This window comes from Haliotis rubra, unplaced genomic scaffold (assembly GCF_003918875.1).
Source record: "Haliotis rubra isolate DU_JTF1 unplaced genomic scaffold, ASM391887v1 Scf272, whole genome shotgun sequence".
NCBI classification, from domain to species: Eukaryota; Metazoa; Mollusca; class Gastropoda; order Lepetellida; family Haliotidae; genus Haliotis; species Haliotis rubra.
This window is the reverse complement of record NW_025766803.1, coordinates 218,725-237,235: the sequence shown is the minus strand read 5'-3', so window position 1 is coordinate 237,235 and position 18,511 is coordinate 218,725. Positions and strand designations below refer to the sequence as shown.

Here is an 18,511-nt window from a genome sequence, read left to right as displayed (position 1 = left end):
AAGATCATGATCAGGCACCTGTCGTTGAATTACCCCCATAGGTCATGATGTTGAAGGCACACAGGGGACCAGACAAATCCTGGTATTGGGAGTCTTTGGTCTTTGCCTGGGTCTTTTACAGGTTTGCGGCCTTTACTTTTGCCTGATTCAATCTTATCTAATTCATTTCTGATGTGGTGTGTGTCTGGGTGGTTGCCTGTGCCTGGATCAGGGCCTAAAGCCAGCATCAGACTTCCAAACCATCTAAACATTTATCACCGTACACCTCTCAGTGTTCCTCCCTTGCAGGGCTATGATGGCGAGATGTCAAGTACAGGGACTCTCAGGTCGACCAAGTACGGATCTGTCAGCAGCCTTGACTCCATGAGAACCACAGACCCATTCGGCAAAAGTCCCCGGCTCAACCGTAGACAGTCCCTCATGTCCTCCATGGAGGAAGTACCGGAAGGCCCAAGTGAGTTGAACACATCACAATGTCGCTGTATACATGATTGTCTGAGGAAACCTATTGGGATTTCTGAATAAAACCCTGCAATACAGTGCTTCAGTTAGGTGGAGGAGCTTCAAAGATACTCAACGTATGTCAATTATTGTTTTCGTGACCCTCTGCTCCAGTCAACAGGTAAAAGGCAATAAATTAAACAGACAACAGATTAAAGACAGTAGTTAAATGGGTAATAGTGAAAGGCTGTAGATACAAAGTCAAACGTGAAAAGGTGGTTAATCAAATGTCAATAGTGATAAGGTGGTTGATCAAATGTTAATAGTGAAAAGGCAGTTGATCCAAAGTCAGTAGTGAAAAGATTGTAGATCGAATGGGTAATAGTGAAAAGGCGATAGATCAGAAGTCAATATTGAAAAGATGGTTGATCAAATGTCAATTGTGAAAAGGCAGTTGATCAAATGTCTATTGAAAAGGTGGTTGATCAAATGTAAATACTGAAAAGTAGGCTGATCAAAAGTCAATAGTGAAAAGGCGGTTGATCAAATGTCAATAGTGAAAAGGTGGTTGATCAAGTGTCAATAGTGAAAAGGCGGTTGATAAAATGTCAATAGTGAAAAGGTGGTTGATCAAATGTTAATAGTGAAAAGTAGGTTGATCAAAAGTCAATAGTAAACAAGCAGTTGATTGAATGTCAGTAGTGAAAAAGCGTTTGATCAAATATCAGTAGTGAAAAGGTGGTTGATCAAATGTCAGTAGTGAAAAGGCGGTTGATCAAAAGTCAATAGTGAAAAGTAGGATGATCAAAAGTCAATAGTGAAAAGGCAGTAGATCAAAAATGATAAAATACAACAGTTAAACATCAGTTGTTATATATATATATGTGTAACATGGACATATATGTAACTGCTCCCAACTTTTGTTACAGCTATTCCGTACACAGTGAAGGTGACAACAGGCAACGGCGAGGACAACGGCACCAGCAGCAACGTGTATGTCCGGATCATCGGCCCGAAGAAAGTTGACACAGGGAGACTGTTCCTGGAGCTAGCACAAAAGGAAACCTTCGCTGCAGGATCCGTTGAGACATTCTCCCTAGAGGCCATTGATGTTGATGAAGTGAAGAGGATAGAGGTGCGTTGATCTGGGATTGGTAGAAGAACGTTGACTGAAAGAGAGTAACTCATTCTAAGAAAAATGAAGAAAGTGAAAGTGTCCTTGAAAAACATCAGCTCAGTCAGTTGATTGTTGAATGTGACATCAAGAATGATGGATGACACTATCTTGTATAAGCAACAGTATACTTTTCGAAAGGGATGACTAACATATTTGGGTGGTCAGACTCGCTAACTTTGTTGACACTCGTCATCATATGTCAATTGTGTAATCACAATCACTGGATTGTCTCGATTATTTACAGACTGCTGCCATATAGCTAAAATATTGCTGAATGCGATGTTACACAACAAACTAACAAACAAAAATTAGTGTCAGTGTGCTAATAAGATGTCATGTTGCCATAACATGCGTTGCTTCCAGTGAAAACAGTAAACAGTGAACACAAATTAACCCGTATGAGTGAAACAATCATTACAATGCTCTGTGAGATTTACTGAGAATAATTCAACTGATCCCTTACCCTTATGGGTTATATATGATTTTATAAGGTTGTTAAGTCCTCTGATTGAAATGTAATAGGGTAGCCAAGTGATTAAGCTCCCGCTCTTCATACTGAAAGACCGGGTTTGATTCCCACATGGGTACAATCTGTGAAGCACATTTCAGGTGATTCCTGTTGTGATATTGCTGGAATATTGGTCAAGGTGGCATAAAATCACTCACTCTTCGGAATGGAGACGTAAAAAGCAGTGTTTCTTTGTAATGTAACATGTTGTGCTCTGTTAAGGTTGGCCATGACGGTAACGCCCCTGGTACTGGATGGTTCCTGAAGGAGGTGGAGGTTGATCTTCCCACCAAGGGCAAGCACTATCATTTCACTGCTCAGTGCTGGCTGGCCAGGGACAAGGGTGACGGCAGAATTAGCCGCACCTTCAGCGTTGATGACGGACAGAGCTCTGTCACCTCATACAGACCAAGTGAGTATATGGAATGGGACTAAGAAATGTACCCCTGATTATAAGAGGGGTAGACATGGCTCTGTGGAAGGCACTTCAATTTTCTTTGCAGAGTTACCTCCCTCAGTTCTGCCAGGATTAGATGATTATGAGTTTGAGATTCACCATTTTATGCTCTTGCCAAAGTTACCTAAGTGGTTTAAATTTATGACATGCTTCACACTGAAGCTTCCTCCTTGCAGTGATCCAATTTATACAATACAGTCTTGTGTTATATAAGCTATAATACTAATTGTTTTAAGAAGGTCTTTCTTACTAGCAACCAATGTCCATGGATAATAGCCTCATGGGGAAAGCATTTGCTCATCATTCTAAAGGTCCAGGGTTTGATTCCCCACATGGGTGATCTATTTGAAGCTGGAATATTGAGATTGCTGGAGTGATACTAGAAGCTGCTTGAAACCCAACTCTCTCGGCTCAGTCATGCTTTTCTCACTCTCGACAGACAATAGACAATTACATCACACTTCTATCGTCCCTTAGGTAATCTGATTTTAGTGTAAGACTTGAGTACGAGTGTTGTTGCTGTTGCAGTGTTGCCGTATGAGGTGAGCATCCAAACCGGTGATGTACCGGAAGCTGGAACCGACTGTAAGATCTTCATCACCGTGTTCGGTCAGAAGGGGTCAACATCACAGATAGAACTGCCCAAGAATGAAGACCGCTTCGAGAGGGACAGGACAGACATGATCAAGGTCAGTTCAAAAACAAACATAGAAGCAATTAGATTAGACTCATTAATGTTTCCAGAAGTTGTATGACAGATGGTAAATATGTCCCCATGTTCTGTGAAGTACTGACACTGTTCTACTGTTTATAGCTGGAACTGGATGACATTGCTCCCCTGAAGAAGCTGAGGGTAGCGGTAGAGCCGAAGGCTGGTCGCCAGTCCTGGTTTTTGGACAAGGTGGGGTATATTTCTTTATATTGTTGATACTTCGTAGGTTTGTGTACGATCCTCTATCATCAATGTTTCCATGTTGCTCCCAGTATTGACAAACAAATCGGGACGGTGGGGTAGCCTTGTGGTTAAAGCATTCACTCATCACGCCAAAGATCTGGGTTCGATTCCCCACATGGGTATAAGGTGTGAAGCCCATTTCTGGTGTCCCCTGCCATGATGTTGCTGGTTTATTGCTAAAAGCAGCGTAAAAACATATTCACTCACTCACTCACTCCAAGTAATCCAAGGTTTGGCTTTAATGAGTTTTGAATTGAGTTGATTAGTTTACTAGAAAAACATACACATACCAGTACATTTCAGCTAGGTGGCTACATTGACCGGTGATGTAAGAAAGCAGTAAATCTTTTATTCAAAATCAAATTTCAAAATTATTGCATGATCAAATTTCCAGAGAATAATGAGAATATATTGTTAACAGAATCCATCTTGAGACAGGGTCTGGGGATGTAATACATCAACTTTTGCAGTTTCAGTGGGTAAAAGTTGAAAGTTAATAATTGCGCGGGTGTCTCCTTTCATGATGTGATGTTCTTAAGGCTGTTTGTTTCAATCTCACAGATTGAGCTGCGAAACATGGAGACTGGTGTGCTCTCCGTATTCAACTACAAGGATTGGCTGGGCAAAGGGAAGGAGAAAGGTGAAGGTCGTCTGTCAGTGGATCTACCAGCCACAGAAAGGGGCAAAGCTGTTATTGGAAGTAAGTTGGTGAACTTTTCATATCAATCTTCTCTAAAATTCTGACGTCTGCTAATGTCCAGGTGTCCATGGCTTGGCAGAGCAAGGTCAGGTAATATCTGTCACCTGTGTCAACTTCCATTCAAGTCGAAGTGGATCTTATCATGTTCCCTTTGACCTGGGTGAGAACGTATATAAGTCCTCAGCACTCCTTTGTTGATTATAGGATGCAATTACATTGGATAAAATGGTTACTAACTTCTTTGAGTGGCATTTTAGAAGTTGGGAAGTATAATATAGAATAAACTTTATGGATAACAACTTCTTTTTATTCGTGAAACGTCGCACTCACGAATAAAAAGAAGTTGTTATCCATAAAGTTTGTTCTACCCCGCTATATTAAAATGGTTACTCTTTGGCAGAAAGCATGTGGTACCCACATGAAGTGGATCACTGCTGAAAATGTCAACCACTGTATTATCTTCAAGCTACAGGAGTGGTGGGGTAGAATAGTGGTTAAAGCATTCGTTTCTCACGCCCAAGTTCCGGTTTCGATTCCCGACATGGGTACGATTTGTGATGCTGATTTCTGGTTCCCCACCTTTATATTGGTGGTGTAAACCATAATCATTCACTCACTTTTCAAGTTAATATTATAAGGGTAATGCTAGTTTTGAGGGCATTATCATTTGCAGAAACCCTAGGCCTTCCATTAACTAAAAAAGGCTGAGGGCTTCTGCAAATGATAATGCCCTCAAAAATAGCATTACTGTTATTATTGCTAAAATACATGGAATTTGTGTTGAAAAGAAAAAGGAAAGAATGAAGGAATTTGACTGTAAGTTTACTCGAAACCAACCTCTGACGGGGTTGATTGACCGAATGCAGTTACGTCATCAAACAATTCAAGTGACATCACAACAGAACAAGACGATATTTGACCTTGGCCTTTGGCAAGACCATAGCCTGCACCATGTCAAACCTTGTCAGACACAACGTCAGTTTTCAGTGTTCGGTTTTGGTCGAACAACAAGGTTAATATGCAATTGTTAAGGTTAGCACCAGCAAGAAAGCCAACATTATCGCTACTTAAAGAGGGAATTCGGGTTGCTTTGATTTGTTTGCCCCTGAATATCTGCCAGTCCAAAGCCAATGTCGAATGAACCGTAAGCCCACGCACCCACTATGACATCACTTGACAACAGAACTGATAGTGGCCCGTCGTTAAGGTTGAGCGGTCCAATATCATTTGCAGCGGCCCGCAAATTTCTGATAATAGGAGGGCCGTTTCATGATAATTCCATGTATTTTAGCTATAAAACTGGAATATTGAAGACGGTCGTGTTAACAATATTCACTTACTAACTAACCTTTGTTTGTTACAGAGACTCATTACAAAATCGACGTGCACACATCAGACATCCGAGGTTCTGGCACTGATGCCAATGTCTACATCATTATGTTTGGCGCCAACGGCGACTCGGGTGAAATTAACCTTGACAAGTCCGAGACCAACAAAGATCCTTTCGAACAGGGTAGAACAGATGTGTTCACCATCAAGAACATCCTTACACTCGGGGAGCTCAGCAAACTCCGAGTGTGGCACGACAATAAAGGTTAGACACATTCATTAGACTGCATTTCAGGTCAGTGAGGGCGGTAGGGTAGCCTAGTGGTTAAAGCATTCACTCGTCTTGCAGAAACCTGGGTTCAATTCCCCACATGGGTACAATGTGTAGAGTCAATTTCTGGCGTCCCCCGCCATGATATTGCTGGAATATTGCTAAAAGCGATGTAAAACCATACTCACTCACTCCTAGCACATGGACCAAAGGTCAGTGAAGTTAATCTTGTAAGATCCCTGGCATGCTACAGATGGAAAAGAATAAGAAAATTCAGAATAATATGGAGGTGAAAAAATTTCATGTAGCATATAATCTATGGCTGATTTGTACTGAAGTAAGACATGGATGAATATTAAACATAGGTATGAACAGAGAGCAGGGCTTAGCTATTGACTATTGAAGTTTCATGACCTGGGCCTAGATTTTCAATTCAATTCAATTCTTTATTCTCATAAACCACATTGGTGGTACAAGAGCATATATTGTAAACATATATACAAATACAAATTCAAATTCAAGATGGCAGTAAACAACATATTAACATTTATTTTCTGAAAGAGATGATAGATGTAGGATATATTTTGATAGATTTACTATGTCTCGAGATGTTTTTACAGATAATATTTTTGTGAACTTTGTTTCTTTGGGAAAAGAGGTTAGGTTGGAGGGTAAATATTCTTTCCTCAAAGTATCTAATGCTTTGCAATGAAAAATATAGTGGTATTCATCTGCGATGCTTTTAGAAGTGCATAGTTGACACATTCTCTCGTCCCTTGGAATATTATACCAGCGTCTCAATAGGTAAACTATGGTTACATGTTCTAAATCTCAATAATGGTAAAGAAATGCGTTTTGGAAGGGGGAGATATACATCAAAATTAGGAAATGGCTTTAGGCTGATAGTGTATACCCTTAGGACTAGAAATAATGTCATTGCGCCAGTTTTGGATAAATTGATCTTTAAGAATATGTTCAACTTTTGAGACCAGACACTGGGTAGTACAAATTGAGGGATTTTCAAAAACAAACGAGAGTCCAGTATTGTCTAATATAGATTTTCGAAGCTCTCTTAGCGCTAAGATTGTCGTTAGTGCCATACATGAACATTAACTTACAATTATCTTAGTGCTGAGAGAGCTTCGAAAATCTAGGCCCTGGTTGTTAGACTGCATGAAGTATGTTTTCACAACTTGCAGAGACGCAGCTTTAAACAAGGAGGCATCAGCAAGAACAGTGAGGGAATTAATATTAACATCACATCGGCAATGTCTCATCCATATCGTGACGAGAACAAATTTGACGTTGATAAAGAATGTGTATATATTATAACACCGCTCGTCAAAGGACAGTAAAACAACTAGATTATCACAGTTGGAATTAAAACTAGCATGTTAAGCTAAAAATGATAGCATTATTTGGAAAAAATATAATATAAAAAACAGGCTATAAGATCACCAGCAACTGAAGGGAGATCACCATACTGGGGATTTACAGTGCCTTTGCTACCTGCATGGACCCTAGATGGATTTACACCATCCCTTCAGCCACTGGTGATTGTAGGAAAATTTAGCCATAATTTAAAATCACAAAAATATGTTTTAGAAAATCTGGTAAGTTTAAATTGACTTTGAAAGTTTGGGGACTGAGCAAGAACAGGAGTTAGCCAGTGACTCCTTTAGTTTAATGAAGTGTGTATTAGATTTATAAAGTATTTAATCCCACCACTGAGATGCATATTTTTAAGCGTAATTGTGAACAAAAACTGGGTTTGGCAGTGACTACTGCTGTTTCATTAACTATTTTGTAGATTTATAAAATATTTTATCACAGCACTTGTAGAGATACCGTTTTCATCTGAACGTTTGCCAATTTCAGGTCTGGGGGCTTCATGGCACCTTGCGTCCATCGACGTGGAAGACCTGTCGTCCCATAAGACCTACAACTTCATGTGTAACCGGTGGCTGTCGAAGAGCGAGGATGACAAACAGCTGATCCGGGAACTGACATGCAGCAACCAGCTCCAGTCTGACTCTGCATCCTCGGGTAAAGTCGGTAAGTTGATGCTCAACAGTAACTATACATCATCAATATTGTACAGGTTTGTATGTGAATACTTCATGTCGGAACAGAAGGAAACAGTTGTTGCCACCACAACCAGTCACACAACAACTTGCACATGCTTTTGTGAATGTGCGAGTTTTATGTTGTGACTGTAAGCTCAATTTGTTTACCACTGAACATTGGTAGTGGTGAAGTTAAGAGTTGTTCTGGGTTTCATTTGGATTATATTATGTCTGTTTGGTAGCCATATATTTCTGTATGAGGTAACTCTATTTGTGTGTCTGATTTCAATCTGATGATCAGCATGAGGTGCTGAGGACCCAAAATTTCCACAAGCCATATGACTGATGTTTGTATTTCCAGTGTATGACATCGAGGTGACGACGACGGACAAGAAAGAAGGGGGGACAATCCATAACGCCTGGCTCATCCTTGAGGGATCGAAAAAGACATCAAAACCATTCCACATAGAAAACAGCCCGCAGAACAAAGTGCTTCGGAGGTAAAAATACGATGTTATCATTTTTTATGACTTTTGATTAACATTGTGAAGAGAATAAAGTGAAACCTAAGATTGTGAAATATATTTTGTAGCAGTATCATGATCGGGTGTATGTAGTTTTATACATCCTGCATTAGGTTTTCTGTCACTCGTCTCCAGCTCGTTAAAATTTAACAAATCTAAAAGTCTGAAATATAAATCTGAAACCACATGTACCCAGTGTGATACTGCCACAACAAATTTATCTTGATGACATGTTTCAATCTGTCAAAGCCCCAGGAGTCACATAGGGAAGGAAAACACTTAATTATTGGCGTAAACATTTCCTCTGGGTTGTGCTGGCCATTTCATCCTCCACTACGTGGTGTATTACAAACTATCCGTAGAAAATAATAGACCGCCTCCATGGTGTAGTGGTTAGAGCGTCCAACCGGAGAGCGGAAGGTCGCGGGTTCGATCCCCGACCGCGTCATACCAAAAGACGTTAAAATATGGCTCTTGTTGGTCCCTGCCTGGCGCTCGGCATTAATGGGTACAACAAGGACTGGTCGGATTGGAGTCAGTATACTGTGTCTGAGTGGGGTATTCATGCTTCACTGGTATTCATGCTTCACTGCGGCATGGTATCTCAGTGAGCTAGCACTGTAAAAAAAATAGCTTAAGTCTGGACTAGTACAAGCAGCCGTACAAACACATACACACGCATGCACGTCGTCATATGAGCGAAATATTCTCAAGCACAAAGTTAAACCCAATTTCACCTCACCTCACCTTAGAAAATGATGAGGGGAGATAATTATCTTGGTAGTATCCTGATGAGGAGCAGCAGTTATGTCCCTTGACATAGTGAAGAAAAACTTGTAATTGGATGGTATGCTTGGTGTTCCTACCACGCCGTCCTAGATCTGTGAGTGCCTTCATTACTTTTGTATACTTCCTGCAGGGGACAAACAGATAATTTCCGGATGACGTCTTCGGCACTTGGAAAACTTGAAAGCTGCATTATTGGTGCTTATGAACGTGAAGATCGGCCAATCACAACAAGTGAAGGGAAAGAAGCGTCCTGGCATTGCCACGAGGTCATAGTTACAGACACCACAGGTGGAGGAAAGTGAGTGATGCTTCTATGTAGATATACAGGCTGTTCTCACAGTGTGAGTTACGCCATATATACAAAGTGTTACACTGTTATAGGATAGGTACTGCCAAATTATAACAGAGTGAGTATAACACAGATATAACTACAGGCTGGATATAACAGAAGCGGTGGGATGGCCTTGTGGTTAAAGCTCTCGCTAAAGACTCAGGTTCGATTCCCCACATGGGTACAATGTGTGAAGTCCATGGCCATTTCTGATGTTTTCAACCGCGATATTGCTGGAATATTGCTAAAAGTGGCGTAAAACTAAACTCACTCACTCACTGGATATAACAAAGGGTGTACCGGTATACATAGTTATAAATACAGGCCAGATATAACATAGTGAATTACACAGATACTGATACATACATAGGCCAGATATAACATTTGTAACATATATGCATAATATGAGATATAACAAATTGAGTTATAAGATATAGACATGTTATAACAAAGAGTTAAACAGATACACTACAGATAGGATATGAAGAAATAGCTGAACAGATATACATACAGATGAGATATTACAAGATATATAAACCGTTATACAAGTTGTACAGATAAACATACAGTCAGACCGGATATAAACATGCACACACACACACACACACATATACATGAGTGAGTGAGTATGGTTTTACACCGCTTTTAGCAATATTCCAGCAATATCACGGTGGGGGACACCAGAAATGGGCTTCACACATTGTACCCATGTGGGGATTCGAACTCGTATCTTCGGCGTGACGAGCGGAGGCTTTACCCACCAGGCTACCCCACCGCCCCTATACATGAATGAACTTGGAGCAGCTACGGGTGTTCATGCAGTTAGAACAAATGTCGCACACAGTATTACATATTTGCTAAATATGGGACATCTCTTTGTTACAGGTTCTTCTTCCCATGCAAGTCTTGGGTACCTATAAATCGCAAATTCTCCAAGAATTCTGGCAAACAGCTTGATGTGAAGAAAGTAGAGGAGAGCCAGGTGTCAAAAACACGAGGTACAAGTTTGAATCCAATCTGTCTGATGCAGTTAACAATATTCCCTTATATGATGTAGTTATTTTAATAAAAGCATCTTAAATTACACAAATATCTTTCTTTCTTCTAAAATTTAAAAATGCCCACATATTGGAAAATTTGCCGACAGAGCACCTTGAATAATTAGGTTCCATGTAGAATGTATGGAGATAAAGAATATGTGAAAGATACATTTAAATTTTGGTGCTGGAATCTCAATTGTGAAGTATGTTTCCTCTTCAGACTTGGCGCCAGTGAAGTACGAAATCATCGTGCACACTGGCAACGTGAAGGGGTCAGGAACCAACGCTAATGTGACCATTACCATATTTGGTGAAAACGGTGATACAGGCAAGCGGCCCTTAAAACAGAAATTCAGGGATCTGTTTGAGAAGAACCAGACGGACAAGTTTGAGATTGAAGCTCTTGACCTGGGTATGATTCATTCTCTCTTCATTGTTTTCATTATAAAGAAATTGCAAGTCATTCCCTGGCATTTGATTGGCTAGCCAGACATTTTGTGGCCGTCAATAGCTGTAAGATTGCTGATTTGCCATAAAGCAATGTTTGAATCCAGGATGAGACTCAACCACTGTGTTACAATTGATGACTACTTTCCAGAGGGCATTGTGTATTAGGGTTGGGTATTGCCAAAAGTTTCGTATTGCGATTTATTACCTAAGAGGGCGAACATATTTTTTATACGATGCCCTAGGGCTAAACATCACTTTGTCATGGTGAGGTGACGTCATGAACAATGCTCTGACATCACGTTTCTTCTGTGACGTTGCGTTCTACATGCGGCGTTGGCTGGTAGCCAGCCTATGTTTGAAAGTAGATTTGGGTTTATCTTCCTCAATTTGAGGAATTGGTATTAAACAGAATATTATATTCGTGCCCATATCATACTATGTTTACGACACCCAAATATCGGTATATCACTCGCTCTCGCTCGGGAAATAACAAAATTTAGGCACTCGTGTCGTAAACATCGTATGACATGGGCCCTCATATAATATCCTCTATATATTGCGATATGTGTTGACATATTGCAATATGTATTGCATCCAGGAGTATTGCAATATATTGTGAGAGTGTAACACATGGGTTAAGGTAATGAAATTACTGTTTCCTTTCTTATGAAACGATGCCACTGGCCACTGTCATGACTCAGATGTGATTGTACAAAAGATCAATTAAAACTGTTTCCAAATTGAAGACTTCACTCTTAAGTTTGGAACTCGAGAAAAAGCATCTGCAGCGGCGTCCACCATTTTGGTTTGTTTATCCTAGCAACGAGTACCAGTACCAATCTAGTTTTTTTTGAATGGTTTAAAAGTCATGCAAATGCAATGATATGACCAATAAACATTCTCAAAATGATTAATGTATAATAATATCAAGGAAATACAAATGGTATAAGTAGTCTTGACTACATGACAAAATTACCGATCGTATCGGAGAACCGGTTCACAAAAAGTGTACCAGAATCTATCGTATTGTGACGTTCGAATTGCAATATACTGGTTAGGGCTGCGCAATATAACCGGTTTACCGGTATTTACCGGTTCAGACACGAAAACGATACGTATTGCGATATGCTGATCGAAAACCGGTATTTTGACATGCATTCTGAAAACTTCAACAGACCGGAAATCTTCGGATATTTCCATTTTTTACACTGGAAGTCATGCGTTTGTTGTAAAATGGCGACCCCCAACAACAAACAATTTATTATGATGCCAAATACTAGGGCAAAGGCTTCAGTATGGCAGCATTTTGGGTTGAACCACTGTGTTGATGTTAAATTAACTCGATTATAAGTAGTTTTTTTTTTTTTAATTTCTTACAATATATTGCAATACATATTGCAATATAAGCTTTCGCGATCGCAATATATCGCAAATATGAAAATTCTCTGCAATACCCACCCTAATAATGGTTAACTGATTAACCCCTAATACTGGTTATTATTGCCCACACCTTATTGGTTAACCGGTTTATTGCCCACCCCTATTGTTTATTCATAGCTCTAACATGGATCAGGTGGCCAAATTTGGTGACTTGGTAAAGAGTTAGAAGCTTGGACGTTGCTCAGATCAACCACTGACTTTTCAAGTTCAGATAATATATAGGCCACTGTTATACAGCAGAAATACTGTGAAACAAGCAACTAGCAGGGACAATTTCCGATACGAGTCACTTTGCCGCCCTTTGAAGTTTAACACCGCACTCAGCAGTATTCCATCTATATGGCAGCGGTCTGTAATTGAGTCTGGACCAGACAATCCAGTGATCAATAACATGGGCATTGATCTATGCAATTGGGATACAATGACATGTGTCAACCAAGTCAGCGAGACTGACCAACCAATCCCGTTGGTCGCCTCTTACGACAAGCATGGGCTGCTGAAAACAATTCTAACCCGGACCTTCACGGGTGTCATCAGGTTTAAATGTGGCTGAATTAACTACAGCCTGCTCTTGATTTAATTAAGCATTATTGAATAGTACTACTTTATGGTTAACTACTCCTTGTTTATTGCATAGAGTGGTGTTTCAATGGAGAATCTTACACCGTTATCAAGGTGATCAAACAACCTGCTCATGTTTTGTTCTCATTTATCAGGTGATCTGAAGAAGATAAGTATCGAACACGACAACACTGGCTTCAGACCCGGCTGGTTCCTCGACTACGTGCAGATTGTAAACAAAGCTATCGAAGCCACGTTCAACTTCCCCTGCGACAAATGGTTTGACAAAGACAAGGGCGATGGAGAAATATCTCGGGAAGTCTATGTCAGACATGACTAGTGCTCACTGATTCCCTAAAAACTGACTGTGATATTTTGATCAAACACTGCTTATTGTGAGACTCCTGATATTACAAGGCGTCAATAAATCGACTATTGTTACATAGACAAATAGGTTTTATCTCATAGTCATGAAATATATGATCTTATCGTTTCCTTTTGATCAGTGTAAATTAGATGTATTCATATTTTATTAGATGTAACAATGTAGTAATTCTTCCCAAGGATCTGTCATTTGGGAGATGTACTTAAAACTAATGCTTAACATGAAGTCAGGATTGATGATATTTCAGGACATATTCATGACAACTACCCATATTTACATGACATTTACAAAATATAGATAATGTCAAGTATGCAAATACTGATAGTCAATACTAGATAATGTTTGCTCCATGTTGTGATGTTTTAGGCGTGACACTTGTCATCTGTTCTCAGGAAAGTATCATGTTAGTTTGTCCATACTTTATTGTTGATCCAATTTGTTTCAAAGTGGCCTTAACCATGCAAGTGCCCAAAAAGCCATTACATAATTCATAAGGTTTTCCTCAAGACTTATTGTACAAAAATGAATTTGGTAACCATGGAAATTCACCCTATGATCCAGGGAATAGAGTTATCGAAAGATATCAAATTATTCAAAACCATGTTCAATATTTTTAATTTGGGCAGGGGTATCAGCACTGAGAGATGAAACCTTTTACAGTTGTTTAACTTGGTATGGTGTGGTGTTATGCCAGTTGTATTGCCAAGATATTGTTGCATTTAGTTAGATTTCAGGTATTCTGGCTTTCATCACACTTGTATATTTTTGTGGTTTTCAGATTCTTGCAGACCAATTTCAAAATTTCCAATTTCAGTATTTTGTGATAAATATAGTATGAAGCTGTTTTGTTGAATCTCTACATTTATAAGAAATAATGTTTTTGAAAGTGTGGGGATTGTTTATTTGGGAGTAATTTTTTTATGCATCTAAAGCTTTGTTCTCTTTGTAACATAATGGCACCGAAAAAAGATAACATTGGATGTGCTGTATGTATTATTTTTTATTTATGTTTTATTTTATTTATTTTTAAAATCTTTTTGTTATTTTCATTTTGTATCATGTTTGAAGTTTTTTTTAAATCTGTTGAAGATGGAGAAGATAAAATATCATTAAAAGTTTTAAAACTATTTTAATTTTATTTTCTGATTGGTCTTTTCAAATCTGTAAACCAGTAAATATATATAAAGTGCTGACTTACTGTCTATGTTATTGTCATGCAGAGCTTTTAACAAAGTATTTTTGATGCTGTAGGGATCAAACGTTTTTTCTATGGGACCAATTTTTGCTAGAAGTCTTTTATAGTTGTTGTATTTTATAAATGTACATTTGTACAAGGCAGCATATATATGTATCTGTGAGACGATTATTATGTACATACATACTGGTTGTGTATATATATGTATATAGTTGTTACACCTAAACCACGCGTCTTAATACACCACACCACACATTAATGTTCTCTGTGATATGATTTATAAAATGTTTCTATTTGCCTTCAGATGGATTCACATTGTGCATTAATCATCATATTCTGTTAATTCCCATGGCAGACGTGATTTTCAAGTATTTATCTCTTTCTTTTATGATGAATATTTTTGGCAGATTAATGCAATGTGGTGTATTATATTATGAAAAACAAATTCTAAAAACATTGTGGAAAGTTATTGTTATCTTTTGAAGCAAAACCATCATGGCTGTCACCTGAACTTGATTGACTGTATTGTGTACTGCTTTCCTTAAAACTACCACAAGTGAATTGGATATTGGTGAATATAACTGACGATTTTAATTCTTTTTGTAAATTTCTCACAAATAGTATTTGTGACAGAAAGGTTTTGAATAATAATGCAGCCTTGTCGTGGCTTCCCCTTGGATGAGGAATTCGGTTTTTTCCAGAAACTTATCATGATTTTGTCCCATGTACATAGAAATTCAAAGTTCCTTGTTCACATGTGATTGTTTCTGGTAATAACAATATTTACATAGGTATTACCATGATATGTTATCAGTGTTGATGTATACAATTGTACATTATTCTTTAATTTAAAATGAAACCAGTCTATGATATATTACAAGTTTTTGGTAATTATGAAGTCTTCTATCGCACAAAACCTAATTATTAATTTAGTAAGCACTGGAAGTCACTCTGTTTATTTATTTGACAATGGCCTGAGTTCATGGCCTGACCTGCATTGTCTGTGAACAAGATATGTAAATGATGCATCAGCACTTTACCCACTTATCTAATCGTATATTTTTAATAATTTTCTGTACATGCTAAAAGCGTATGCTTATTTCAGTTTGTCTTTGTAGAACCTTATATGGTCATACTTAATAATTTTTTCGATTCATGTTGCTTGGTCATTAAGTCAGAAAGCTGAAGGCAAAGTAAGAGAAGAAATATTAGATTGGCATTTAAAGTTATTTTATAAACTCTTGAAAGATAATCTGGAAATCTGGAAAACAGTGCACCTATTTTGAACACTATTTGCTCTAGGACCTACTGAAATAAAATAAACACCAGGCATTTGTTACGGATTAAGGATAAATGTCCCAAAATGTTGCAAAATATGCATACAAATGTCAGCTTCGAGCTTCAGCAATTTGAGACACAATCTGCCTTTCATGTTGAATAACTATTGTACTGTCGAGTTTGATAATTTAAATTAACACATAGAAGCAGTGGTCAGAATGAAAATATGTATAACATTGTGAAAATGTGTGTGGATACTCTAATAGGATCTAATGTTATGTGACAGAAAATATGTTTTTGAGTCTGAAGATCCAGAGTTGCTTCCCTTGCTATGTCATCTGTGAATTTTTCATACCGATATGAATGAGAGAAGTCAGTGTAATAAAACAACTAGCCTTGCTCCAAGGCTGTACTGAATGCTAGGCCCATGGATGTATAGTAATTCTATCCTTTAAAGAGGCAAGTACAAGAATACCAGTCTGTTACTCATATTTTCTTCAGAAATTTTCATTTAAACTTTTAATTACTGTAATTGTAGTTATTTTCGCATGGGATTAATTTTTGCACTGTTAGTGCAAAAAGATCATGTGTCAATAATCATACCAAGCGAAATATTCATGGTCAAGTCATGACAAATACTCAAGTAGGAACAACATGCAATTTGTTTATTCTCTCAGATAACAACATCAAAACAATATGTAAAGGAATATCGGTTGTGAAAACTTTGTGATGGATACCATCACTCACGTGTTTGAAATGCGCGAAAAAACAACTGTGCTGACAGGTCTTTTGTGAACTTTCCACGAAAATTGCAACCCGTGAAAATATATACGATTACAGTATTACCTTAGGTACTTATGCAAGTCTACCAAACAGCTTATCTTAATCCTTATTTGTGAAATTCAGGTCAACAATCAGTAAATAAAAGAGAACAATACCATTTCTATAATCAAAGAAATCTTTCCAGAAAGATTTTGATAATTGTATGATAAACTGGGTCTCTAAAATTGCCTGAAGAACAATCTCTCAAATTAGATCCTAGATGAATAACAAGGAATCTCAGGATATGTTTAGGATATCGGTCAGATCAGTTATTTCACTGACAAGTTCTCAGGGACATTTACTTTTAATCTTTTTAATAAATGTTAAATAAATGTTTGATAATCCATGTGTAGAATATGTAACACTGACACATTGACCTGATTTAACTGGTTAGACCAGTTTTGACCTGTTATCAACGGGCCTTATTGGGTCACCAACACAGACCAACATTAACTCATGATAGACATGCTTGGGTTTATTTCTGACAGTTTTCTCTGTACTTTTCCATGTACTCACTTACATGTATTTTATCCGGAAACATTTTTAGTGTTAATATCATTTGTGTTTTCATTCACAAGCAACTGTATTATGTCGTATCTTATGTAATGATGTTCATTATGCCTGTTTTAATTAAATGATTAGAGTTATATAACATAAAGTGTTCTTTTAAAAATATATTGTAAATAGTGTTCATAACAGGAAGTATGTTTATCATCAGACTGCATGTGTGAAAGTGCCTGGTAGACTGTTTATTGATATGTATACCTGTGAATAGATTATATTTAATTATGACCTTTCAAGTATTTGTTTAAATCATTCTCTTGCATTCATTTTTCTTCTATTTAAATATAATATTTTTATACCTGTGCCGTCCCTGTCTGTTATATTTATTATTAATGTTAGATAGTCATTAGTCATTATTTGCAATATTACATTAATTCCGCCACGTCAAGGTGGTTGGGTGATTTGTGTAGCAGTGTTGCACAGACAGTGTTCCAACTTCAGTTCTTGTAATGAGGTACTTGGTCCATCAAATGCACCTGTGACATGTACAATAAACGTGTCAGACAGTTTTATTTGTTTTGCTTTCAAGTGAATGAAGTCCATTGTCCATCACGATGCCTTCTCTGGACCCTTCCAGTGGTGAGGCTGACCATCCTATGCTTGTTCGCTGCAGTGGTGATGCCGAAAGATGACACCGAAGTGATCTAGACATTTGGATCTGATTTACAACATGGACGAGGTGGCAGCCATATTGAAACACAAGTGATCAGGAAATAACATATCCACCCTGGTCTGGTGCAGTTGGGAATTGTTTAGCTAACTATATCCCACATCAGTTCACTGGATACCTTTACTTCAGTTAGTGACCCCATTTCTGGTGTCCCCTGGCTCGATGTTGCTGGAATATTGCTAAAAGCGGCCTAAAAACTAAACTCAGTCAGTCAGTTAGTGATCCATAAAGATTTGGGTTAAAATTGGTCTTCAGCTACCCATGCTTGTCATAAGAGGTGACTAACGGGATAGGGTGACTGATTTTGTTGACACATGTCAATGTATCCCAGTTGCGTATATAGATGCTCATGCTGTTGATCACTGGATTGTCTGGTCCAGGCTCAATTATTTACAGACCGCCGCCATACAGCTGGAATATTGCTGAGTGCGGGGTTAAATGACAAACCAACCAACTACTTCAGTTAAGAAAAAACTAATTGCTGTACAATAGAGTTCAATATCCCAAATCATGGAAAGACACCAGATCAGAATTTTCAATAAAGATCAACATGATGTC

General features: G+C 38.2%; 1 protein-coding gene across 1 annotated transcript in view; it reads left to right on the top strand.

The window, feature by feature from the left end:
* LOC124280726 (lipoxygenase homology domain-containing protein 1-like) overlaps positions 1 to 14,997 on the top strand; it is a 124,333-nt gene extending 109,336 nt beyond the window's left edge. The window contains 13 exon segments of the mRNA XM_046716711.1: positions 289 to 454; positions 1,371 to 1,576; positions 2,349 to 2,538; positions 3,112 to 3,272; positions 3,398 to 3,484; positions 4,100 to 4,238; positions 5,602 to 5,832; positions 7,717 to 7,893; positions 8,266 to 8,404; positions 9,348 to 9,515; positions 10,434 to 10,546; positions 10,809 to 11,000; positions 13,195 to 14,997. Of these exon segments, the coding sequence (XP_046572667.1) occupies positions 289 to 454; positions 1,371 to 1,576; positions 2,349 to 2,538; positions 3,112 to 3,272; positions 3,398 to 3,484; positions 4,100 to 4,238; positions 5,602 to 5,832; positions 7,717 to 7,893; positions 8,266 to 8,404; positions 9,348 to 9,515; positions 10,434 to 10,546; positions 10,809 to 11,000; positions 13,195 to 13,379 (2,154 nt within the window). The 3' untranslated portion in view covers positions 13,380 to 14,997.
* The last annotated feature ends 3,514 nt before the right edge of the window (positions 14,998 to 18,511 follow it).